Source organism: Opisthocomus hoazin, chromosome 4 (genome assembly GCF_030867145.1).
Source record: "Opisthocomus hoazin isolate bOpiHoa1 chromosome 4, bOpiHoa1.hap1, whole genome shotgun sequence".
Taxonomy (NCBI): Eukaryota; Metazoa; Chordata; class Aves; order Opisthocomiformes; family Opisthocomidae; genus Opisthocomus; species Opisthocomus hoazin.
This window is the reverse complement of record NC_134417.1, coordinates 16,380,198-16,405,506: the sequence shown is the minus strand read 5'-3', so window position 1 is coordinate 16,405,506 and position 25,309 is coordinate 16,380,198. Positions and strand designations below refer to the sequence as shown.

At 48.1% G+C, this 25,309-nt stretch overlaps 1 protein-coding gene across 3 annotated transcripts in view; it reads left to right on the top strand.

Annotated features, from left to right (window-relative positions):
- TP63 (tumor protein p63) overlaps positions 1 to 17,173 on the top strand; it is a 104,253-nt gene extending 87,080 nt beyond the window's left edge. For 2 of the 3 annotated variants that reach the window (XM_009931665.2, XM_075417346.1), the window contains 6 exons: positions 842 to 924; positions 1,837 to 1,973; positions 13,509 to 13,666; positions 14,611 to 14,755; positions 15,552 to 15,645; positions 16,877 to 17,173. In XM_009931665.2, coding sequence (XP_009929967.1) covers positions 842 to 924; positions 1,837 to 1,973; positions 13,509 to 13,666; positions 14,611 to 14,755; positions 15,552 to 15,645; positions 16,877 to 17,173 — 914 coding nt within the window. Of the gene's footprint in view, positions 1 to 841; positions 925 to 1,836; positions 1,974 to 6,598; positions 6,714 to 13,508; positions 13,667 to 14,610; positions 14,756 to 15,551; positions 15,646 to 16,876 lie in introns of those variants that run through there. The other variant, XM_075417347.1, reaches the window with a different exon arrangement.
- Positions 17,174 to 25,309: the final 8,136 nt, after the last annotated feature.

Sequence of the window (25,309 nt, the reverse complement as noted above, 5' to 3'; positions counted from 1 at the left end):
AGCATTTGACAGTCTGGGTTAGCGGGCTGCCTTGCAGCGTTGCCTGTGTTAGATTAGCCCTGGCAGCAGTGGCTGGAGGGGATGCTTATTTGCCTCCCTCAATGTACATGGCTGGGGCTCTGTAACCGCTTCTTGAACTTCTACTGCTTGTTTGGGACTGTGCTATCATTCTCTGCTCTTTCTAGCCAGTGTCTTGTTCTGTGGCATGTGTCTTCCAGCCAGAGGGATCTAGATTAAGACTGCATGTAAGCCCTGCTGTGCATCAGAGGTGCTCTGGCAAGCGGCCTTTCTCTGTGCCCTAAAGAGTGCAAGGTGCTTATCAGATATGCGAGATGTGGAAACCCAGCTTTGGTTTCCCACTTACGCTCAGAGATGACACTAGGTTGAACAGCAAGGCAGCAGACTTTAACAGGAGGCAGATTGGAGGGGGGCTTGTTTTCGCAGTGAATTCTGCGTGCTCTCTGCCTGTTCTGTCACCTTCACAGACTGTGGATCCACCAACAGCTCATGAGCACTGTACTACCAAAGCTCGCAGTCTTTCCTGCAATGAGCCAGTGCCTGTTCTAGGTACGGCTTGCTGGTGTTTTGCCATATATCCAGTGCTCCTTGGCTGCTGTGTTTCCCCAAGTGGTATGGTCACCCAACATCTGCAAAGCCATGTCTGCCTTACGGACCCAGGAGCTGCAAGCAGTTCGCAAGTAGCTCAGGCAGAGACCCTTTCAGAGCAGTGCAGATCTGAGCTGTACGCGCACTTCATGTCTCTCTTGCATCTCTCTTTTTTCTTTCTTCCTTTTTTTTTTTTTTTTTTTTAAATGGGATGATTTTGGGGTTTCTCTTCCAGCTTTTCGACAAGGAACTCACGGCATACAGATGACATCTATCAAAAAAAGACGTTCTCCAGATGATGAGCTCTTATACTTGCCTGTGAGTTCTCTGTATCTTTGCATTTACTGTATGTTTAGTATCTTCCTCAGTGCCTTGAGGCAAGTCCGCTGCTCACCTAGACCTCAGCAAGAACTGGGGATGGGATGTAGAATTATTAATATTAATCCCCTTAGCTATCTATTTCAAATACAAATCCCATTAGCTGCTGACTGAGAGTGGCTTGTGCTAGGCACATGAGAATATCCCAAGAGATCTGTCAGTCCTGGTGGAAACATTGTTTGGGAGACCTAGCTGGGTTTCCTCCTCTGTCATTTCTGGGTCCATGACACTTGAGCTTTCTCGAGAGATAGTGGGAGTTGTCTTGCTGACAAAGGTGGATGCTTCTGTGGCTTTTATATGTGTTACCATTCTAATATAGCGATAGAAGTGAAATATGCTGTGTTAAGTGTAGGATCAGAAAGGGCCAGAAGTATCTGTAACTGGCCATTTAGCTTCTTCCCCGTGAGCCACATCTAGTTGGATAAATCGCAAACCACGGTGTGCTTAGAAGAGAAGTGAGATCCAAACCCAACGCCCAAATTCAAGTACTCTCTTTTTCCTCAAGGCATGTTAAGATTCGCACCAGATCTGCTTACCGCTGAGGCAGGTAAAGACACGGATTGGATCAGAATACTGCTTTTGGTTGGCATAGATTTACAACAAGCCAGACAGCAACCCCAGGATGTTCATTAGCGTGCAATGACAGATTATCACTCTTCAGCATTAGCTGCTCTACCTCTAGCACAAGGCTTAGCAGTTTTATTGCATATGCACAGTGTGCAGGTGGGGTATTTGCATCCTGCTCTGGTTGTTTACTTGACTTCATCCAAAACTTGTGAAGGTGGCTGTCACTGAAAACTATAGATGCGGTCCTTTAAGGCTTTTCTGTTCCCCTCTTTTCCTATGATCCAGGTGAGGGGACGGGAGACGTATGAAATGCTACTCAAGATCAAAGAGTCCCTGGAACTAATGCAGTACCTTCCTCAGCACACGATTGAGACCTACCGGCAGCAGCAGCAGCAGCAGCACCAGCACTTGCTCCAGAAGCAGTAAGTATAAGTGTGCATGCAGTGACCTGTGCAGTGAGGACAGTGGGGAAGGAGGAGAGAGGAGAGAGACACAGAAGGCTTCTGCACAGTTGTTCATAGTGACATGGTGCTCAACCAAGGGCCAAGCACTCGTAGAGTACTGCATTGGCAAAATCCTTTCCAAAAGCATAGCTGCTTGTTAACCCCCTGGTCAGAGCTGGTAGAAATTCATGCCAGGAGTTTGGCCAAAGCCAGGCTTCTGGACCAGAACTTGAGAGACTGAGTTTGAGATATAGACTTCACGACCTGCACAATGTGACAAAGCAGTACTCCTTCCCTAAGTGAACATCCTGACTGCTTGCAAGGTGCCTGTCTAGTTATCACACCTAAGTCCCCTTTTGTCTTCAGAGGGTGAATGAGGATAGGTTCAGTGCCTCTATTCTCACTTCCAGCTGGAGCCCAGGGCACAGCAAGGCAGTGCTGAGGAGCAGCCTACAGACAGAAACCAAATGTGTGTGCATGCCCGAGCTGGGGAGCGCAGGGTGGCTGTGTTCTTCCCTCGTCTGCTGTGTGAGAATGGCAGAGAACATGGAGCCACCTCCTTGCCTTCTCCAGGGTGTCCATCTGAGCATCTTTCTAAGAGCACATGAAACCAGGACTGTGAGCACTAGCTCAGCTGAGTACTTGGACCCCACTGCTGAGCATCTCTGGTGCTGTTGGAGGGCTGGTGTCTCAGTGGGATATAAATACTGTAGGTTGTTCAGCTATAAAAAGGGAAGCTGAAAGTCAGGAGCAAGGATGAAACATGTAATAATTGCTTTGTGACCAGTGGGTGCTTCAAAGAAAGACTCTACTCATGCACTTTTAAAGCATATTTAAAAACTGTAATTTGTCACTGGTAAGTGTCTCCACATTGTGCATGAGAAACTTTCCATCTGGGCATAGTCCCTATCTGAACTTTGCTGGAAGAGCTGTGCCAGGATTCTTTTGGATGGTGTAAGTGGCAGGAGGATGGGGAGAAGAAAGGCCATATAAGTGTCTGGTTTCCACTTTCCCGTCTGTTCCCGAAGCTTTGCAGTGAGAGGGAATGGATCAGAGAATGACTTCCCAGACAGACCGTAAGAGGTGTCATTCATGGGCATTGCTTCACCTGCTGTATCAGGTGACAGAAAACAGCCGCCCTGGCTGTAGGTAGCCGCCAGCGGTAGTGCTTAGGATCTTGCACGTTCCTGCTGGGAAGCTCATGCGTCAAGAGGCTGAGGGTACACCTCATTCCTCTGCAGAGGTGAGCATGAGGCCAAGGCACCACATAAGTCCCACTTGAGCCTGTAGGGATTTATTTTGGTGTCTTGGCCTTGTCTGAGGACTTCTGCAATACCACGGCCTTGTGCCAGATCCTTGCATGTGTTCACATTTCGACCCGTGTGTTTTTAGTGTCAGCTGGAGTCTTGTGGAGGTGTGAAAGCAAGCCATGTGCCAAAATGGCTGGAGCGTTCAGGCGCTCTGGATTCTTTTCTTGGGGCAATTAAAATTCTTATTATTAGTACTTATTTTTATCAGTCATCTACACTGTTTGTATATACTATAGCTTGTATTTACTAGCTCCTAGGCATTGTGGCCTTTGTGCGCTCAGCTGCATGTCTTCAAAGCTCCACCTGAACTACAGCCATTTCAGCTGAGAAATGGTTTTGTAAGCAGAAATGGACGGCAGCAGATGACAGCTTTCACTTGGTGCTGACAGTTGCTTTGCCATAATTACTGTTTTCATTCTTCCTATATCAATAGGATGGGTTCCTGGCAACTGAGGTTGGTATTTGTGTTACCTTTAAGACCAGCATGTATAAGTCCAGACATTTAATTTAATGAAACTTCTTTTGGCATGTCTACTGGCACTTGTCCAGTTATAGACACATCTTTCACAGCTGCTGAGTGTGCTCAGATACTGGGGAGAAAGATTAAGAGCTTTCTATGATTCTTTCTTTCTTTAAGGATGCCAGGAGTGGGGGGAAAAATAACTTTCAGTGTTTGTCCATAGCTGCTGCAGTTGTCTCTGCCGACAGCCTGCCATCAGTCAGGGTCCTCTGGTGTTGCAATTCATGTTCATGCAATAGCTTCTTTGGTGCAGATGAGCTCTGGTGCTTTTTCCTTGATAATCCAGGGTATGACTTAATTTCTGAAGGAATCTGTTCAGGACAAAGGGGCATTTAGGCTGAAAAGTCTCACAGAAGCAATTTCACCCCGAAAAAGCATCGTAAAGGAGCTTCAGATGTTGATGTGAGCGTGGGCAGAGAAGACACTTTGTAGGAACTGGTTTGGGTAAGGGCAAGCTTGTATGCGAGCAGGTTGCTGGGAGATGTCCTGCTGCTGCTTCCTTGTCAGGCTGGCCAAACTCAGCAGCATGGTGACTCCTTTGCGGGTCTGTTCTGGCTTTAAAAGGAAATGCCTTTCACTTTGTGAGCAGGGACTTACTTTCAAAACTCGGTCTTGGTTTGCTTTCATTCAAACTGTGTGTTAAAACTGGGAGCTAGCAAAGTGCACATGCAGTGACCAAACCTGTATGTGGAGGAAGCTGTAGGTCCTGGCATGGCTCTGTGGGGCCGAGATGTTTGCAAGTTGCCTTTCGCTTTTTATTCTTAAAACAGAGCTGCATCCACATGTGCTCCACAGTGAAACCTTGATGGAGGAATTGCTTGATTTGTTTTCAGTTTACTTTTCTGAGCAATGGTTAACATAGAAAAGCTGTCTACGTGTGTGGGAAGAAGATTCCTTTTCGTTCCTACAATATGGAAAGCCTCATCTTTTTGGAAGAGTAGGAAAAGCAAGGATGAGATTATCATGGTGAAATGTAGTTTTAAGAATACAAATATGTAATTTTGGAAAACAACAGTATAATTACTCTCATGCACATACAGACCAGAATTACTTTCTGTAGGCCAGCAGACGCAACAGTCTTACTGTTCTGGAATAAAAGGGACAAATCTGGTGACAATCAGAAAGCTTTCTGTCCCACAGGGTGACCAAAATACTGCAATGCTCCACATTGTGCCAGACTGCAATCTCTCTCTGTCTCATCTCCTCTCTCTGTTTGCTCCTTTGTGCATGGTTTTCTCTTACTTACTGTTATGTGAAATACCTTCATGATCATAGGTGGGAAGAGTTTTTTTTCCTCCAGCTTCTATTCTTCCTTTTTCAATGCCAAATCCTGGGGCCCATATTTGAACAGCAGCACACACGTTTATTTAGAAGACTTCCTTTTTATGGTCTGCCACTGTTTGTTTAAAACATGGACTTGCCAGAAGATCCCTGCTGCCAGAGGTACCAGAGGTGGCATGTGCTTTGCTGGGGAGGGACAGTTTCTTCAATACTCTGCTGTGAAATACGTTTACTGTCCATATTCCCAGGGAGTATCTGCACAATCTTTAAGGGTTTCACTGGAAAACACTTTTTCATATTCAGCAAAACTCCCTGTGGTGGGTTTCACTGTGCTAAGCTCTGTTTTCAGAACAGTCTTTATTTCAATTGGCCATAGCATAGAATCGTAGAATACCTACAGTTGGAACGGGACCCATAAAGGACTATGAAGTCCAACTCCCATGGCTGAAGGGTTTTCACAAAGTTTTCCAATGGCTACCAAGAAGAGGGCTCTTGTGTCTGAGCAGGATCTTCTATCCCAGCAAATGTTTCTCTCTTTTCAGCAGGGCTGCAGCTATCAGCCCACTGGCTACCTTTCATTTTAGTCAGCAGCACAGCTCATTATCCAAACAAGTAGAAATTAACCTCACAAGTTGAGGTATGACAGAGCCAAGCTATCCAGTGCCTGGAGTGCTCCACCTGAGATGGGAGCTGCAAGGATCCCAGTGCTTGCTGTCGCGGGGAGGGGGCTGGTGGGGAAGGTATTCTTCATACCTTCACCTAGTTATTCTCATTTTTGGTGTGGCAGCTAATCGTGGTTTTTTGCATGGTTTGGTTTTGTAGTGCTGTGCTTGCATGCATTGTGAACTCCAGGCACTTGGATAGTGTTCTCTCTAGAAAATTGTCAACATGAAAGCAAGAAAGAAAAAGTCAGGGATTAGGTATATGAAGAAGTGCTGCATTTGCTTTGCTGGATCCGAGGGTGCAGTGCCTTCTGCATCAGCTGGCAGCCCCAGGGACCCCTTGGCTTTAGTGCAGGGGGTCCCCCGGCTTTGAAAAGGGGAGTAGCTGAGATGTAACTAATATGTCTCTTTCACAATATTCACCATCCTCTCTTCCTCGCAGCAGCTTCTGTTTTTTAAGTAACTGAATTGGACTCAATGCAAGCTGCGTCTCTCCTTTTCCCCTTTGGCCGAGTGCTTTTTTCCTCTTGTATTTGCTGAGAAGAGTTTCAGGGCACTGTCTGCACCCATGAGACCGGCACACAGCAATCAGATTTCCCTATCAACTAGTTGTTTTCTTTCTTGCCAAGCACTTGCTTGTACCTAGGGCTTTCCAGTTTTCTAAACTTCCCTGTCTCATACTCTCACTGCAGATGCTAAGACGTCTGCTTTTCCCCTCCTTCAAATCCCATACTGTGATCATGAAGGTGGAAAGTGACTGTTTTTCTCATGGTGGCTGGTGAAGGGTCCTGTACATTCATCTTTTTCTTTTCTTTGGTTCCTTCTCTACAGTCTCCTTTCAGCCTGCTTCAGGAGTGAACTCATGGACTCAAGGAGAGACCCTCCCAAACAGACCGATGCCATCCTAAAACATTCCAGCCCCCCAAACCCATCAGTATATCCGTAAACTGAGCTGGTGGGGTCGCTTCGCCCAGCTGGCGGGACTAGGAACAGTGGGGCAAATCCGCAGCCTGAGAGCAACAGAGTAAACAGTGAGAGCAATCTCCTGAAGGGACTCAAATTTTGCAACAACAACAGACACTTCTACAGGCCTCTAAGTTGTAGCCCGTAGCATTGGGAGGTCAGGAACCACAATGTCGACTGTCTCGGTGTAACGTTTTCTTCCTGTTTTTGTAACCTGTTGATACTCCTACTTCTGTATTTGTGAAACTCAGCAGGGTTTCTCTGAGCAGGTCTCAATTTTAAAATGCCTCTTGTCTTGTTTAAATTAAAAATTTGTTTGTGGACTGGGGGGGATAGAAGGAGGAGTGTTTAAACAGTCTGTGATAGTCAATCTGACCTGTTTTAATGTTGGTCATGCAGTAATAGTGCAAGTAGCTGAAGTATTTGAACTGCTGGACAGAGGGAGGTAATAATTATATGAATTGGCACTGGTAAAAAATCAGTTTTATTTTTTTTCTGTAGAAATGCCCACTAAATTGGCATCATGAATTGTTTCCCCTTAATTCTGATTTTAAAGGGTCTGATCTAAAATACATCAAAATTGTAGCGAAGACTGGGTGACTTTGACTTTACACCAGCACCAATGGCATTAATCCAGCTTTGCTGAACTTAGGAAGGTCCCTCCTGACTCTGTGGGCTTGATCCAAGTAGTGGGCTGAGCTGCACAAGTTGAATGTGAGGTTGAAGTCTTTCTGTGTAATGACACCCATGTGCGCCCAGTGTCCCTGTCCCTTTGCAGCTGAGGGTGTAAAGGGCAGAGTGTCCAAAACTGCTCATTGCCATACCTGTAAAAAGGGGTCGGAGCTTGCCCTTTTTCTTGCAGATATTCAGCAGTTATTAGATGTTGTCTTAGAGTTTTCATCAACCCTACCACATTTTACTGCATCACGACAAACCTCATAGTTCAAAAGAAAGTGGTGCCAGCATATGTTGCAGTTGCTCTGCCAAGTGGCCTCAGGCCATGTCCACCTAGTCCCTTAATTCTGCAACCAGTGGCCTTTGCTTTTCCTTATTGTGTCCATAAAGTATGTCCTGGCTTAGCAATTCCTGCACAGGAGACCATTTCTTAGCAAGGACATGTAAATCCTCACACTGCTTGTATCAAACTCTACCTCCGAAAGCTGTTTGTATGGGACTTGGCAAGGTGGATTTGAATCCTTTGGAAACATCAGCTCTAAGTGTTAAGCCCAGAGCAGCACAAAGGAGGAATGATCAACAGGCAAGTAACATGCCAGGGAATTAACCTGGCATTGCAGATGGTGTGCTACTAGGAGCACGTAATGGTGATGAGAGAGGAGCTGGCTGAGGGTGGGCATGATGTCTCCTGTGGTTTTTCCCACTGAGGGGTGCTCAAACATCCTTACATGAAGAGCAGTCCCTAATGCTGGTAAAGAACTGTCCTTCAATGCACACTCTCAGGCAGTGGCATATCTTCTGAGGGAACCCTCTGATGTTCACGGCTGTGGGAAACAGAAATGTAAAGAAGTTACTGAAGGTACACAAGGAACGTCGCTCCCTGTTGGCTGGTGTCTTCCCGGATCAGCGGTGACTGGGGAGCAGAGCTCAGATGTAAATACTGGTGATCAGCAGCCCCTGGGAAACACTGCCTGCTGGATGGATCAATACTGATGGGGATCTCTGTGCCTGCAGTGCAGTCCATGGTGGATTTATTTGGAGCAAGTGTGTCAGAGCTGGGTACACACCTGTGGTTAGGCACAGCCTGAGGAGAAGGTGCCTTCCAAACGTAGAGCAGGCCTCCTGGCCACCCACCAAGGAAAAAAGCCTGATGCAGTGGGAGAAGACTCTTATCTCTGAACATCACATCATCCGCTTCCAGGCAGCAGAGCTGTGATCTAAGCAGGTGATAACTCGTACTAATATCTCCTTTGAGAGCCATATCCCATCTCTGGGTATCTGCTTCATTGTCTTAGCAAGACTTGTTCTACCATAGGAATGTGGGGGAGGGTTGATGGAGAAGAGCCCCTAGAATTGTGATTTAATATAAATAACAACTCCTTAAACAGGAATATTTAATACAGTTGCGGCTCTACCATTGTTCCTTGTGTAAAGCTAGCCAAATCTAGTGCCTCTACTTTGCCTGGAAACTCCAGCAAGTACTTTAGGATCACAAAGCAGATAACTTTTGCTCTGTGCCATTTTATTTGGGAGAAAAAAGGCATTACTATTCCTTTCCCTGTGAGAGGTGGGAATCTGAACTGCAAATGCAGCCCAGATGAAGGATTGTTATTGGCACCATCAGTCTGTCCTTCCAATGAAGGTTTATTCCTGGATCTTAGTCTTGTCTGCTTGTGGATGGCAATACAGAAATACTGCAACAAGGACACACTCATCTGTATCTAGAGCTCTGCTCCAGGGCCTGTCCACCAGCAAGCTTGAGGAGGCAGTCCACCAGAAGATACAAGGCATCCACAGCCCACGCTGGAAGACTCCAGCTCATGTTCCAGTTCACCATCTGGTCTGACCCCTAGGAAAGATCCATCATACCGTGATGAACAGTACAGCACTGGGACTTCAGCCCAGCAAGAATGTAAATTTGGATCCCACTGCCCTCTGGAAAGGCTTTCCGATTCATCCACCTTAGCTATAAAAGGAAGAGGATTGTGAAACTGGTCTTAATGGTGACTTGATTAGCTCTCCAGCTACAAGGTGGTTATTTTAGAAGGTGAATTTTTTTTTTTTTAATCAAATAACCTGGACCTGGAAGCAATTGGAATTGCTTTGTAGTCTGTCTTCTGCAGATAAAGAAGAAAACTTTTTCCCAGCTGTCTTTTCATTGCTTCTTTGTCATCTTTGAGGCTTCAGAAAATTAAACCTTTTGCTTTCAAGGAATAACCAAGTGGACTAATGGGGCCTTGTCAGTCAGTCAGGTCATATCTATCAGTCCATGTCAACTAGGTGATGTATATCCACTCCCTGTATTACAGCTCCATTCCCTAGAGAGCAGATTGCATCCACTGCCTGCCTTGGGAAATTCCCATACCTGAAATCTGAGGGAAGTCATTATCTCCACCTTGTTCCTGTGCTGTAGTTGCTGTCTGCCCAATGACCATCAGGCTCCTCCTTTCCATGCTCCCAATTAGTTACCAAGCCTACAAACCACTTGTGTGGTTGAAAAGATGCACTATTGCTTGCATTAGAATAGCAGCTGTCTGAGATGGTGGAAAGCAAGGGCATCCCTCTGCTGTTTTGTGTCCTGCTTCATGGGCCTTCAAAGTGGATGAGTGCAACTGAGCCTCATCTGTGCTACTTGTGTGCCATTACTAGACTACATCAGTGACATCCCAGTGTTATGCAGCCCAGTGGGCAACCTTACTTGAAAAAACACTGCCAATGGGCACATTAACAATGTGTGAACTTGGGATGTAATCCTTGCTGCACTTGCTGTGGCTGCTGTAAGGAAAGGCAGGCCCAGAACTGAACAGCTTTGATTCCACTTGGGTCTCTTTGCATTGTGACTAGCTCAAAGTCTTCAGGGATAGCAAACCATAGGCACAGGGGCTTGGGTGAAATCTTAAACTCTCTGAGACTGAGCTGTCCTATTCTTGCACTTAACGAACCTTTGATGTCATTGCATTAAGACTGCTTACATGACAGTGTGCTCATCTAATGTGAATGAGGACTCTAGGACTTGTCTACTGAATCAGGTAATTGGTCTGTCCAAGCAGTTTCCTACCTCTGGTGAAGGGCTGATATCCAGTGAGCTGGGAAAGAGCAGAATTATACAAGGTAACCTGTGAACTGAACTGTGCTTCATATATGGGAGAAGGAAGTTTCTTCCTGACCTCTTGAGATGATCAGTGTATGCCTTGAAGCAGGAGAGGCGATTGCCCTCATAAGAGCTTGCATAACTACAAATGTTGTTGGCTAAATAATTACACAGCCTCTTGAAAAGAGAAAAATCAATTGCAGAATGTGACTCAGTGCCTTTCGTATCAGACTGTTCCAAGAAGTACATAGTCTCTTAATTGAAGTCCTTATATCTTGATATTAAAATGCATTTCATTGGCATTGATATCAAAGAAATGTTAATGCTCCTACTTCTTATCTTTCTTGAGACATAGTAAGTATAATTTTAATAAAAATCACTGTGCATGACATTCTTATAATACTTGTTTTAAAAAAATTGAGAAAAAAGCAATATATTTTAAAGAGACACTGTGTAGTCCGTGTATTTAACATCAAAAATATTTTCTTGTGTTTCTGAGGCTGTTGCTATATTGATGTGTGACATTAATTTTCAATAAAATTTTGCATCTTGGTTTATCTTGGGACTTTTGTTTGGCTAGATGGCGCTCTCTAGACCTTTTACATGTCTGCTTACTTGATGAAATAGTTTAGTTTAAATGAATTATGGGTACAAAAAAAAATGCTTTTGTTTCCTGTTTTGTTGACTTGAGCTTGACTGTCTTAATCTTGATTCTTATGAGTATAAATGATATAAGAATGGAGTCCTTAAGCTATATGTTAAGGTATGCATTTGTGTCATATAGCGTAGGGTGCTTTGGCTTGGCTCGTGTTTGCTGCCTTTTTTTAATCTTTTCCGAAGGTGTTTTGTAGTTGCCTAACTAGCTTTGCTGAGATCACTGTTCGTGGTGGAGTGGGGAGAGTTTAGGCCCACTACTGACCTCCTTGGAGAATCTTGTTTCATAGCAACAGGCATCATTTAAAAAACAAAAAGGTTATAGTCATGATCTCTCTGAATAAAATCTGTCCTGAGCTTAAACAATGCAACTACATATTTTTGGGGAAATCTTTGTTGATTTGATTTGGTATTTCACTGTGTACATGGTGATGTCCTCATTTGCATATGATGCAGATTTTGTCTTCAGACTACTCAGATGAGTATTAATTTCAGCTGAAGCTCAGTTGGGATAGGTGCCCAAACCAGTAAAGTATGAATGTTCATTATGGTCCTAAATCCAGAAGCCTCTGGGTTAAGGGTGGTGTCAGCCTGACTTTCATTTCATGGCTGGCCTCAACTTTTAGAATTGGTGAATTGAAACCTTGGATCTGAATCATTCCCTTCACCCTGAAAAGTTGTGTCTGAACTTCACAGCTCGGTTTCACTTCCCCTTGGGAGCTGCTGCATTAGTTAATATTAATTTGTGAAGCTTCTTGTGCTTTCCACTTCCTTGAGTCTATGAAGTTTGCTGGATCTTGTCCTGCATCTTTATCGCCAAAGGACAGTTCACACCCTTCAGTACCTCCTGTAATTGTGTAATTAGGTAAGATTTCTTCAGGGCCTTAGATACTCCAGCCTGTTAGCATAGATGTTTTCTTCACCCAACACTGCAGGTCTTGAAAGTGCAGGAAGCTGGAGACAATGTAATTGTATGAAACTTGACCTTGAGTGCTGAAGGTTTTAATATATTATTTAGAAATAAGCCTTTTCTTTCCTTTACACTTTGCTTATTTGAAGTAATAACCATTCTGTTTGCATAGAAGGAAGGTCAGTTCCCAGGAATCAGTGTAACCAGTTATACCCAGACGAACAAGTTTCCCAATGGGAAATAAGATGGGAATGTGCCCTTGCACCTTTATTGCAGGATCACCATGATGCAGATGAACAAGCACCAGGCTCTGCGGTGAGCTGGGTGACCTCCTTTCTGCTGGGCAAGCTCAGCTTGTGAGGGTAACGTCGTGTTTGAGAAGTGTGCCCAATTCCCCAGCGCCCTTACGCAGTCTTGGGGAGAAAAAAACCCGCTCTCTTGTGGCATGGCGGTGCTCTGCCGATTGCACTGTTGGGACCACTTTAATGATCATTTTCTGCATACCCCACATAAGACCCCGCTCCAGATGGGATGGCGCAGCTGTAACTCGATCTGGGAACTGGGCCGCTGTTCAGAAGCAGTCTGGTCTTTGCACGCTGGATCACTTATGAGGCAGGATTGCAGCTGGGACCCTCAGGGCTGGTCAGTGGGGAGCTTGCCAGCAAAGCTTTCTGGCCTGGTTTGTAGATATGCTGGATGGAGTTTGGGGCTGTCTGGACTTGAGCGAGGCTAGTGCTGTTGTCGAGTGGTAGCAGGAATCTGATACTCTTTGCAAGCAGCCTGCGGGGTTTGGATACTAGGTTCTCCTTAAAACCAGCAAAAGCTGTGTGTCGGTATCCCAGGCAGCTCTGACCATCTCAGTAGTGGTCCATCAGGTGTATGGAATCTGTCTTGAGCAAGGAGCCTCTGGCTGTGTTATGTACGCCTGGTAACAACCTGATTATATGAGTAACTATGAATTTTGGAGAAACCAATGTGATAAGTGTGACCCGATCTGAAAACTGTTTCTGTAGTCAGGTTTTAGGTGTAGTTAGGATGGTTTGAGATGGCTTCCTCAGTTCTTGTTTTTATGAAAAAAAGACTTTGACCACAAGGAGAGCTTAACTTAAAAATACTCATTTTGAGTTTTGGCAGCTGTCTACAGCTGGCTTTGCATATGTTCTTTTCAACTGAAAATCTTACATACAAACTTTTCCTTAAATAAAAATTTGAACTGAAAGTGAAGCTTCCCTTTGTTGGTATTTCACTGTTTGTTTTTTAAATGCCCAGAATATCTGGGAAACTTCATATTTCCTGTTGACTCCCTCTCCAATGATCTTCACCTGCAATGTTCCCATGGTGTTGGTGATATCACTAGCAGTAAAACAAACAAAAAATTAGCCCCTTGGATGTGTAGTCTGAACAACCCACTGCTGTGGTTCCTGTCCTAACATCTCCTTGGTTTGCAGGACCTCCATGCAGTCACAGTCATCTTATGGCTCCAACTCTCCACCGCTCAGCAAAATGAACAGCATGAATAAGCTGCCCTCGGTCAGCCAGCTAATCAACCCCCAGCAGCGCAACGCCCTGACCCCAACTACCATCCCTGACGGCATGGGAACCAACAGTAAGAAACCTTCACTCCTTCTCCTGCTCTGTGTGCACCCCAGTAATCTAGAGAAGGAGAGCTGGCATCTCTAAGTGGTTGGCGCTAGTCTGGGGAGCCTGGGGTCATTCGTGGTAGCAGGGCTGGGAATCTGCAGAGCCAAATATTCCACGCTGCTGTGTCATGGGGCAAGTCACCTGCTCTCTCCAGGTTTCAGCATCCTGCTCTGAGCCTCACAAGCGTGGACAGAGCTGCTACTTGCTGCAGATCTGACTGGCTGCACTGCCATCTCTCTTCAAGACTTGTTTCTTCTTCCTTTCCCAGCAGAGGAGATGTAAACCTTGGCAAACTTTTTCCCCTCGGTTCAAATAAGGCACTTCTTAGTTTCAAAGGAAATATCTGCATCTTGCAGCTCTGTAACCTGCTTCCTCCTGGCTGCTGAACAGTGCCCAGCAGCCCTGTAAATCCAGGGTGACAGACATGGTTCTGGGGGCTGAGTTTTGTTGGTATGGATTTTTTTGATTTCAAAAGCGCTGGGCTCTTGCCCACACCTGTTGCTGATCCCCTTCGGGTGCTCTCGATGTCTCTGAAAACAAAGCTGTTTGGCTTCTGTATTGGGTTACTCTGGCTCTTCCCCACTCCTCTCCTGTGGCAGGGAAAGCTGAGACGCCCGCAGCTTGCTTAGGTTTCTACAGAGCCTGTTTGCAAGGGAAGGTGAGGCAGCAGCCGCGCTGCCGGCAGTTGCTCCAGTGAGGGGAGAGCCCCTGAAGGACTGTCTGTCATCTGGTGCTTGTGCCGTCGTTGCGGCCATGCCTGAAATTCCCTGTGAGCTCGCTCTGTGCAGGGCTTTTCAGGGGATTTAAGGCTGCTTTGGCTGTGGGTGCTGTCCCTTGGTGTCACACTGGGGGCGAAGCAGGGGTCTGGGGACGCTTGGGTAACAATGTGCTCCTCCTTTTCTCCTCCAGTTCCCATGATGGGCACCCACATGGCCATGACCAGCGACATGAATGGCCTCAGCCCCACACAGGCGCTGCCTCCTCCCCTCTCCATGCCTTCAACGTCCCACTGCACCCCTCCTCCTCCGTACCCCACAGACTGCAGCATCGTCAGGTGAGCGGGATCAGGCTGCCCGGCGCATGTTTCCCACCCACAGGGAGTGGAGGCCTCATGTCGGGAGCCTGAAGGGTCCTGCTGTGTCCCTCGCTCCGTTCTTCTGGAGCCTCAAACCCCCACCTCTGAACAGCTGAGAGAAACAGGGACGTTAGGACTGCAGGAAAGCCAAGGGATGCAGCATCTGTTGGACTGGTGGAGCTGAGGAAGACAGGCAGTCTTGCAAATGTTTCTTTTTTTATTTTTTTCCCCTGTGGCCACTCAACAAGCCATGGCTGGGGTCAGAAGCCCATATGCGCTCCATGAGGTTGAACAGTTGAAAGATGCTACCCATAAAGGACGAATCCTTTATGTTTAGGGAGGAACATGCTGATTTGAAGTACTTTGTGTGCATGATGTGTCTGAGCCCCAGACCCACTGCCTTGCTGAAGCCCTCTATCCATGCAGCAGGCTGCCACGGGCTCAGCCACCTTCTGGGTGAAGTGACCTGGCAGGACGATTCACGTGAGACTTCCTGCCCCAAGATCCAGGCTGCGTAGCACCGGCTTTTGACTTAGGCAAGGTGCTACCATGAGGGTTGTCTGCTAGGAGTCCAGCTGAAGGATGCCCTCGTTTGTTTGATGTGGCAGTGATGTGGCTTGCTGGCCTGGGACGTCTTGGAAGAGGTCAAGCCAAGGGTGAAAGCTTTGTTTCCTGTTGCTGCAGGTTGGCTGAGTGTTTGGTTTTTCTGTGGTTTGGGCTGTTGCAGCCAGGGTGATCCTTTTTTCTCTCTCCTTCCTTCCTTCCTCCTCTGCAGCTTCTTAGCGAGGTTGGGCTGCTCATCCTGTGTGGATTATTTCACGACCCAGGGGCTGACCACCATCTATCAGATTGAGCATTACTCCATGGATGTAAGTAACTCCTCACCATTTCCTTTGTTTACACTCTTGGCCCTGCTGTAGGAACGGGTCAGAAATCCAGACTCAGTATTTTTTTGTATTTTTGTATGATTAGTTTGATTTGAGGCTGTTGCACACGGGGAAGACTTACTGTGAGGTGAAGAGAGGCTGCACTCGGGGCCAGCATTGTAACTGCCTTGCCTGGCACAGAGAAGGAGTGTCTCCCCCCTCCCCACCACTGTCCGTTTTAGCCCCTGAAGTGGCCCCAGCCCACACTCCTGTTAATACTGCAAGGCTCGGTTTCGGTTTACACGGCTCTGAAACGCCTCACTCTCCTGCAGACAAGTAGGCTGTCCAGACGTGGTCTGCACTTCTCACTCCCTGCTTCTGTTCTCTGGCCTTACCTTAACGATCTTCCCTTGCCACTGGCATCTCAGCCCTGGTTTTTTTCCTCTTGCATGGCTTTTGCTGCAGGGTTGCTGCTTCTTCTACTGTGCCATTGCTCTTCTTAGAGCTGTCTGTCCTTTTTTTTTGCCCCAAGACTTCGCAAGGCTGTGGTGCTTTTGCTTCCTAGCCTGGGCTGCCTTCCTTCTGCTGCTGCTCTAATTAGAAAAACTTACCCAAATTAACCACAGCTGGTTGCTAATTTTTTCAGAAGCTGATATCCCTTTTCCCAGAGTTAGCTAAGGCTACCCTCAGGTAGAGGCCTCAAAGTCCAAGTTTTCTAAGGCTAGGTTTCTGGTCTCAAGTTTTTATTTTGTTCAGGCAATTAAGGCACTTACTATAAAGTCAGACCCAGAGCTTCAAATACTGGAGCTCAGACTTCGATTCTAAAATCCTTTTGCAGGCTTTGAAACAAACACAGAAGTTTTCAAAGCCTTTGAACTTCTGCTACCCAGCATCCCCCTCTATAAACAACCAGCAGATCTCCCTGAGGTTGTCTTGGAGGTCTTGCAGTCCAGTTAAACACCTAGCTTTAGGTCACCGTATCTTATGCATGAATGTGTGTTTTGTAGAACTTCAAAACAGATCCTGTGTCAGTCCTTGCTGACTCTTGGCTGCGCATGCTTGTTCAGAAGTGAGACACCATCTTCAGGATTAGTGGTTTGCCTTCCGCAGTGCATCATGGCCACCCGGATTTTAGCAGCTTTGTGGGTTAATAGACATTCGCAGGCGGGCCCAGCGGCTGCTCCTACTCCTGGAGCCCAGGTTGCCCTGTTAAGCCCTCCTCCTTGCCTTACAGGATCTGGTGAGCCTCAAGATCCCAGAGCAGTTCCGCCATGCCATCTGGAAGGGCATCCTGGACCACCGGCAACTCCATGACTTCTCCTCCCCTCCCCACCTCCTGCGCACCCCCAGTGGAGCCTCCACCGTCAGCGTGGGCTCCAGCGAAACCCGGGGGGAGCGGGTCATCGACGCAGTGCGCTTCACGCTCCGGCAGACCATTTCCTTCCCGCCCCGCGATGAGTGGAATGACTTCAACTTTGACATGGATGCCCGGCGCAACAAACAGCAACGCATCAAGGAGGAAGGAGAGTGAGCTCCGCGGACCCTGCTCCACCCCGCCTCGGCCACAAACTGCTCAGCCCTTCATTTGTCTTCCTTCTGCTTGGTACTGCACCCCTGGACGAAGGGCGGAGGGAGCCTTCTTGCTCACTCGTGCTAGTTATGCCCTTGATGCTGTCTAGGTCATGCTCCTGGACGTGACCTCCACCCCAGCTCTTGCAAGGGGAAGAGCTGAGCGAAGGGGGAAGGCGGGTGGTATTTCCTTGAAAGCCATTGCCCTTTTCAAGAAGGCGTCGTTCTTGTTTCATGTTTTCCTTTGGGGAGAGGGCTTCTTTTCTTGACTTTTGAATCCTCACACACCTTGTGGGTGTCCTGACCTGCAAATTTGTCTCTCTCATCCAGCGATCCTGCTTTTCAAAGCAGGAAGGTTAAAATAAGTTTTTAAAAAGCCAAAAAAAACCCAAAACCAACCCCCAAACCAAATGCAAAAAGCCTAAAGCCACTAAACCCTGAACTGTCAATTCATCCGAAAAATAAATGGGAATCGGTCTGCTGAACGTTGCACTTAAACAGCCTCTTCCCACGGAGCTGAGTGTTCTGTTCATGTGTAATATTCTCCAGCGGAGACAGCACATGCACTTTGCTGGGCAGGCCAGTGGTTATGGCCACCTGCAACTCACTTTTTCCTTTTCCCTCGCCTTCTCTGGGAAAAACCAAACCTGCTGTCTCTTCTCGTTTTGAATTTACATTCACGTGTATGTCCTGGTTTGCTTGTTTCAGGATATACATGCAAATATAGCCACTGGCCACTCTTGGCTTCTGTCCCTCACCCATCCTTTAGCTGTTCTGTACTACTACTGACATTTAAGCTAGAGAATTAGGCTTTGCCACATATGCAGCCTGGTTAGTTTAGCATAAGGATTTGCCTGCCTAGCCTCCAGTTGAACAGAGCACCAACTGAGCGCTGCACACTGATTTGTAGGGCTTCAGCTACCCTAAACCCAGCCAATTTTTATTTTTTACACCATGCTAGATTGGTTTCCTGCTAAGTAAAGTAGAACTGTCTTTAGATATATCTGTAATAGGCTGGAGCCTGTTGTGGTTTGTTGCTGGTGACTGTAGACTAAGTGATGAGCAACCAGAAGTGGAGAGTAAAAACAGAAAGAAATTTCCAGCTGCCTTGGAATAAGGACTAGTTCCTTGTAATAGGAGTGTTGCTACTACAAAAAGTCTTGTTTACATGAGAGATTATTTTTCTCTGTTTTTTCTTTATTGGTTCTACAGCAGCTGTGCTCTGAGGCATTTCCTCTGACTGCCAGTGATCCTGTGGACAAGTAACTGAACAGAGCGCATGTTTCCACATTTATATTGGCCAAGGTAGTGAGACACTGACATATACAAAACAAATATAAACTGGGGAGCTTGGCTCAGCACAGCTGCTTTCAAGTTGGCTTGCTCTTTTTAACAGTAAGCCTGATTTTTTTTTTTTTTTTGGTTGGGAAAAGCTGAAAAAAGCAGCTTAAATGACTTGTCATCCTACCTTGCTACAACCAAATAACCTTGTTTCAATGCAGTGGCTGTTTTCTGGACCCTGCTGTGTGCCACATTATTTCATTTCAGTCCGATATTGTTAGAATCCTCCTCCATCTGCCTGTCATGCCAGGTCTACGTTGCATTCAAAGACTGCCTTTTGGTAACTGTGCAAGCCTGTTTTGGATAGCTCTAAGTGGTAATGCAAGATGGTTACCTTGTAAAGACTGTGTATATAAATATTTTTTGTATGTGTAATTTTTGTTTCCTACAGCATAACATGCCAATTTTTATTTCTTCTTGGGCTACCGGGTCTGACAGAACCACGATAAAATGTTGTTTGTTTTTCTGTTTTTTAATTATTATTTTTATGCAGAACGCTTACAGTAAACCTTGTAACAAATGACTCCTCACTGGACAAATATATTTGTATTTTTCGTACTGAGATTCCTGTGTTACTTTGCAGTTGAGGGGGGAGGGGGCAGGTACTGAAAGCCTGTTTTATCATTTTATTTTGTAACACTTCAAAAAGCAGCGTCCTAGATTTCAAAGTATTTAATATGCTCAGTGTGAAAACTTACTTACATCATTGGTTTGTTTGTTGTTTTTTTTTTGTCCTGTAAGCCACAAAAACAGCGAAAGTCATCCTGCTCTTGACTCAATGGAAGAGTTAATTCAGCGGGGCAGTATTAGTGCGAGGAAAGTGTTAGTGCGGGTACTTTGCGAATTCCTGGAGGTGAATTGGGTTGTGCCCTTCTCACCTCCAAGGTTTTGCATCTCCATTGTGTAATCCTTCTGAGCTGCTTCAGTATTGTAAAAATATTGATGCAAAAATACTGTCATTTTACGAACTAGGAAGCTTCTGACTATAAAGGTTAATGCAGTTAATGCTGTGCCCAGAGTCTGGATGCAAGAACTTCAGTATCTGCTTTTCACCTCAGCAGTAAGATGGAGCTTTGCCACTGCATCAATTAATGATTAAAATATATGCTGTGAAAACCTTCTTTCTACTGTGTACCATAACGGAGCCCACTTCTGTATAACCGGAATCTTCAAGTGAGTTTGAACTGCTGTAGCTTTTACCCTCCCCTGTAGAGCTGTGATTTGTTTTGTTTTGATACATCAAAGCGTATGGGTTAATTGAGCTGAGAATCTGCCAATGCTTGTAGCAATGACAGTGTTGCCTGCACCAGGACCTGTGTGTGTTTTGGAACACCTTGTTGTTGAAGTCAATGGAAATAAAAGCCGAACTGAAAATGACACTGAATTCCCAAACAGCTTCTTTTCTTGCCTGTGCGCCTTATTGGAAATGAGCAGGAGAGTTTGCTGCTGCTTCCTCCTCGGAGCAGCCAGGCCTTAGTGTCGCCTCTACTGAGGTGTGCAGTTCTCTCATCCCCACACCATCCATGTCACAAAGGTGTGTTATCAGGTGCCATCACACACCCATCTGCCTTCTTTGTGGCAGATGAATGGGTCAAGCCCTGTAAGCCTCTTGCTGAGCTGTGAGGTCTTCTGGCGTTTGTACTGTTTGCGTGGCTCTTTCTGTCCTTTCATCAGGTTTCCTTTTTCTGTTTCTGAGCAGGGCACTGGGAAGTGCCCTGTGTTCAGCGTCCTGCTCAAAGGCGGTGGAGCTGTGGCTGCTGTATGCCCTGGCCTGGGGTGGGGGAATGGGTGCTTTGCGCAGGCAGGGTCAGTGCTGCCTTTCCGACCTCCACGCGTACAAAATGGCCTTGCAGAGCCATCTTCACCACCCCCCTTCGAAGCTTGGGGAGGTTTGTTCTCCTTATTCAACTTACACCAAAGACTTCATGCATCACCCCATGCATCCTTTCTCCTACCAAAACCATTTCCTTTTCTTTTGCAGCTCAATTCTTCTTCCAAGGATTTGAAAGAAGAGCAGCTTGGTGCCAGTAGGGTGGCTGTACTGAAAGTGGTGGAGTGGCCTCCATCAGCTGGGGGCTTCAGTCTGTCCATGAACCACCACTTTAACAGTTTCTGTATGGGGCCTCATGTCTGTCTCTAATAGTTTTCCTGCATTATGTTTGGGGAAGGATGCTCAGAAATGGGGAGAGTCCAGAAAAACCCTACAAAGACCTCAAAAGAAAAGGCCATGGCCTTGCCTGGGAGTTAAGTTTCATGTTTACCATTAGCATAGTGAATGCCTGCCTGATTTCTTTGGTTCTGATCACTGTTTCTTTTCCCTTTTGCCGAAGGATTAGAGAAGCATTTGTCTCTGGATGTCAATATCCACAGGCGCCAGTCCCCTGGCTGTACTCTGGCAGTCAGGGATTGCTTGAATGTGCTGCTGAAAACTAGTACATTGCCCTCAAAAAGAGAAGTGCTACTACGACGGCTGCAAGGACCTCCTGTTCCAGCTGATGGGACTCTCTGCCTCTGGATGAGTGAATTGGATAAGGTAAAATAGGATTTCTGTTTCCGTTAACCGGGTAGGCTTGAAATGTATTTGCTGATGGTTGCAAGTGCTGTCTGCTGTGATCCACCGCCGGAGTAGGGAACTTCTGCATTGCTTATGTTACAGCAAGGATTTCAGTGCTGAGGAATGCCAAGCCTGTGCTCTCCCTTTTGCCCTCCACCTCGTACCCATTGGAATTTTGTCTTTGGATATTGGGATGCTTCATATGCAGGCATGAAGTTTTCAGGGCAGGGATCCATCACAAGCTTCCAGCTGTGTTTTGCAAGCCTGGGTGGACCTCTGAAGACGTGCGTGCCCTTCTGTGCTGCTAGTTCTTAGTGTGCTGAAGCTAGCAGTCCCCTGGAATGAAACTTATCCGGACACAACAAAACTTGGCAAACATCCGAGTGGAGCCTGTCAAGGGTGTCTTGCTCATCACGTTCCTCCCGTCCTGTACAGCTCAGCAGAAACCCCTTCCTTCCTGAAGGCAAAGCGGCTGCCTGTGCTGTGGTGGGGGGATTGCAGGACCTGGCCACCCACTCTGCCTCTTTGCTCATTGTTTCTCGGTGGGAAGAACCACGCGGGCAGCCCAGCCCTAGCCCCGAGCGGGAGCTTGGGCTGTTTGGCCTTCTGATTTACTGAGCTGTAAAATGTGTCGCTTGTATCGGCTGCTGTGTCACGGTCAGTGAGGAGCTACACCTGGCCCTGCAGAGCTCCCCTGCATGGTCTGCTCTGTGGGTCAGGAGCGCATGGCTGCTTCCCAGCCATGGTCACCATGCCTGGGCTGAGCCTTCATTAGCCAGGTTTGGCACACAGCCTCGCCTGGCTGCTGGGCTAGAGCTGGTGGTTTCTGGGTCCTGAGGTGTTTAGTCTCTCTGTGACCCACAACAGCAGTGAATCGTCTTCCTGACCATATAGCAAAGGGTGGAGGGTGGAGTTTTGGAGCCTTATTGTTGATGTTTGAATACGCTGGCCACGAAGGTCAAATAAACTGGAAGTAAGCTAATCTTTATGGTCTTTTGGCAAGGACTGGCTGCAGCTTTCTCCCAGCTCACTTCCTTAAGGTTAAGGAGCCAAAATTTTACTCCGAGGTATATGGCAGTAGCCCTTCGCTACAGCTTTGCTTTTCTGACCTGGGCCCATTGACTGATCCCTTTTCCTTATATGCCCAGCCTCTCCCAACTGTATATACTATCCCTTCAGCACAAGGCCTTAACATCAGCCTTGTGGAACCAGGTGCTTTTAGTTTTCTGTGTATGTGTATTTCTAGTAGTAGGTGCCTTTCATTCAACAGAGGAGCTGGAGCCCCTCCGCAGCCCCATCCGCCTGCCTGCGGGTGTTGCAGGGCTGCCCATCACAGCCATGCCCTGCTGCCAGGTGAGCACGGCCATGTGCTTCCTTGGCTCAAACTGGTCAAAGTCTTTTTTTGGGGAGCAGAGAGGATCAGCTGGGTTTGTTAAAATGCTTTGACTTCCTTGTAGACACTCCTACAGTGTCACTTGTTTTGTCCTTAGGAAACATCAGCTCTGCCTTCATGAAGCGAGCCAGATGCCTGGGACCACTGGTGAGTAAAGGCAAGGCTATGAAGGAGTTGGGGGGCAGGAGATGCAAGGTTTGGGGCGCGACAGGGGGGCTGTAGCTGCAGCCTTAGGGCACAGGCAAGCGCTGAGGGGCTTCTCTGAGGACAGTGCAGTGACTGGGTGCCTGCCACATTGAAGGCTGAAGGGTCCTAACCATGCCTCAGGACGTTGCTTGTGCCTTGGTGGCTGCAGTCACAGCAGTACCATGCCTTGCTCCGCTCCCACAGCGAGATCAGACACAGGCCCACGGGCAACGGGATTCCAACTTCATAGCCCTAAGATTTAGCACTTGGTGAGGGTCTCCATGCAGCATTCCGCTGATTTTCTCACTGCCGTTGCAGTGCACTGCCCTTTGCATGCAGTGGTAACCACCAGTGGCTTTTTTGGCTGTGCCAGTTCCCCAGATGATGGGGCTGCGTGCTCCAACAGGAGGTGAGTGCCTTCTGGCATGCTCAGCAATTACTCACAGGCAGCTGGGCTGATACCAACCATTACAGCATGCAAGGGAGATGCTTACACTGTCTCTCCCAACTGCCTGGGGTAGAAGATTAGGCTCCCTGCATCATCAGTGGCAAGAAAGTCCCTGGGGAGCCATTCAGAGCATGTTAACTTCCCATTCTGAATCATGCCCTGGAAGATGTGGTCTCATAGTTGCCTGCATCAAGGCCAAGAGAAGACTAAGCTTGTCAATATTAAGGAGGACGGCTCTGTCCGTGCAATTAGCTTTGCTGAGTTCCTAAGGCTTGCGGCTGCGCTGCGAGAGACACTCTCATGGCACAGCTATGTGCAAGCCAACAGCAAGTAACCGGCTGCAGGGCTCTGTGTGCAGCAAAGAAACTGGTGCAGGGTCTGAACGAAAAAAGGAAAAAACTGAAACAAAATAAATGGCCAGACCTGGGAAAGAGATGGTGCTTTTCATTTTCTGTTTTAACTGCCAGCACTTTCGAAATGAGTGTCTGCCAGCAAACTTAAAAAAAAAAAAGAAAGAATGAAAGAAAGAAAGAAAAAAGAGAGTACAAATCCAATCTGGCATAAAAAAAAAATTCCAGTTGAGACGAGGGGAGATCTGCCTGCACTGAAGCCAAGGCGCTCCCGAGTAGATGATCTCCCACCTGCGCTGCTTTCTCTGTCAAGAGGATTTGTAATGCTGTGTTCGTAAAAAAAAAAGGAAAACTTGTAAAAATAAGGAGGGCAGTGGCGGCGCGCAGCCCCGCCGAGCCGAGGGGAGCCGGGCGGGGCCGAGGGGAGCCGGGCGGGGCCGGGCAGAGCCGAGCCGGGCCGGGCGGGGCCGAGGGGAGCTGAGCCGAGCCGGGCGGGCGGCCGGCGGGCGCGCTGCCCGGGGAGCCACTGCCCCCTAGCGGGAGCCGCTCTGGGCGCCCAGGGCGGCAGCGCTGCCGGCAGCGCGGAGTCGGGGTGCGGGGGGGGCTGTGGCTGTGGCTGGGCGGCTGGGGCCGGGGCCGGGGGGGGGCTGACGGTGCCTGCCCTCTTCCTGCTGCCGCTGCTGCCCCGTGTTCCGCACCGCGGGCGGGTGCGACTGGAGTCGCTGAGCCTTTGAGCCCCCTCAGCCCCCCCAAACGGCTCCCGTGCGCGCAGCGTGGGCAGGAGTGTTATAAAACTGCCTTTTTCAACACTTTTCCCCTCGCATACCACATGCAAGAGCTGCAGCAGTTGTGATTTTTTTATTTTGCACGGGTGGAATAAGCAAGCGACCTATCGGTGCTTCAGAGCAACTTGTACTGTTGCTGCCTCTGGGGAAAACTGCTGCTCTGCTGCCTTTCGCTGTGCACCCAGGGAATCCCCAGGGTTGTCCCCATCCCGACCAACACCAGCACTGATCAGAAATTCAGACGACGAAGATCGAAAATCAACACCTGCCAAACTGGGAGGCAACTGCTCTCACCCTAGGCAGCTCTTGGGTGCAAAAAGCCTGAAGCTGGGTCCTCAGTTTGGTGAAGCTCTGCCCAGAGATGTCTCCAGAGCCTACCTGCCCCAGGAGGCTGGTCCGAGGACTGCTGGAGGCAAGCAGCCCTGCGTGGTTACCCCATGCTGCAACACCCTGCAGCCATGGCCGGTGTGCAGCAGCACTTCAGGCTCCCAGCACCATGCATGCCCTGCCCGAGGGCATGAGAGGTGCTCCACCTTCCATCCACGCACAGAGCCTCGGCTGCAAAAGTCCTCCCTGCCAGAGCGATACGCATCTCTTCTTCCAGCTGAGAAAATACCACCAGGTATTTTGCAGGGAGCACACGCCGCAGCCAGGAACTCCCACGGCAGCACCTGGCTGGAGCACTGGCGGCCGGCTCTGGGCTCCCACGCCACCGCGGCAGCCAGCTCAGCCAGTCTGGGTGGGGAGCCCGGCACCCTGCCAGGGTCAACCAGCACCCCGCACCCCGCTGTGCACCTGCAAAGCTCCGCAGGGTGCTGCACACGGAGCGGGGCTCTCCCCCGGGGCTCCCTGCGGGCTGTTGGCTCGATGGCTGGGTGCTGGCTCCGGCTCCGTTCGCTGGTGCACGCTGTAAAACCTCACCCCGCTCGCTTGGCCCGCATGTGGTTTTGCCCAAGGGGAGGCCACACGTGAGAGCAGCCCCCAGCACTGGGCAGGCACCTGCCGCAATTCGGGGCTGTGCCGTGGAGACAGGTTGCAGCT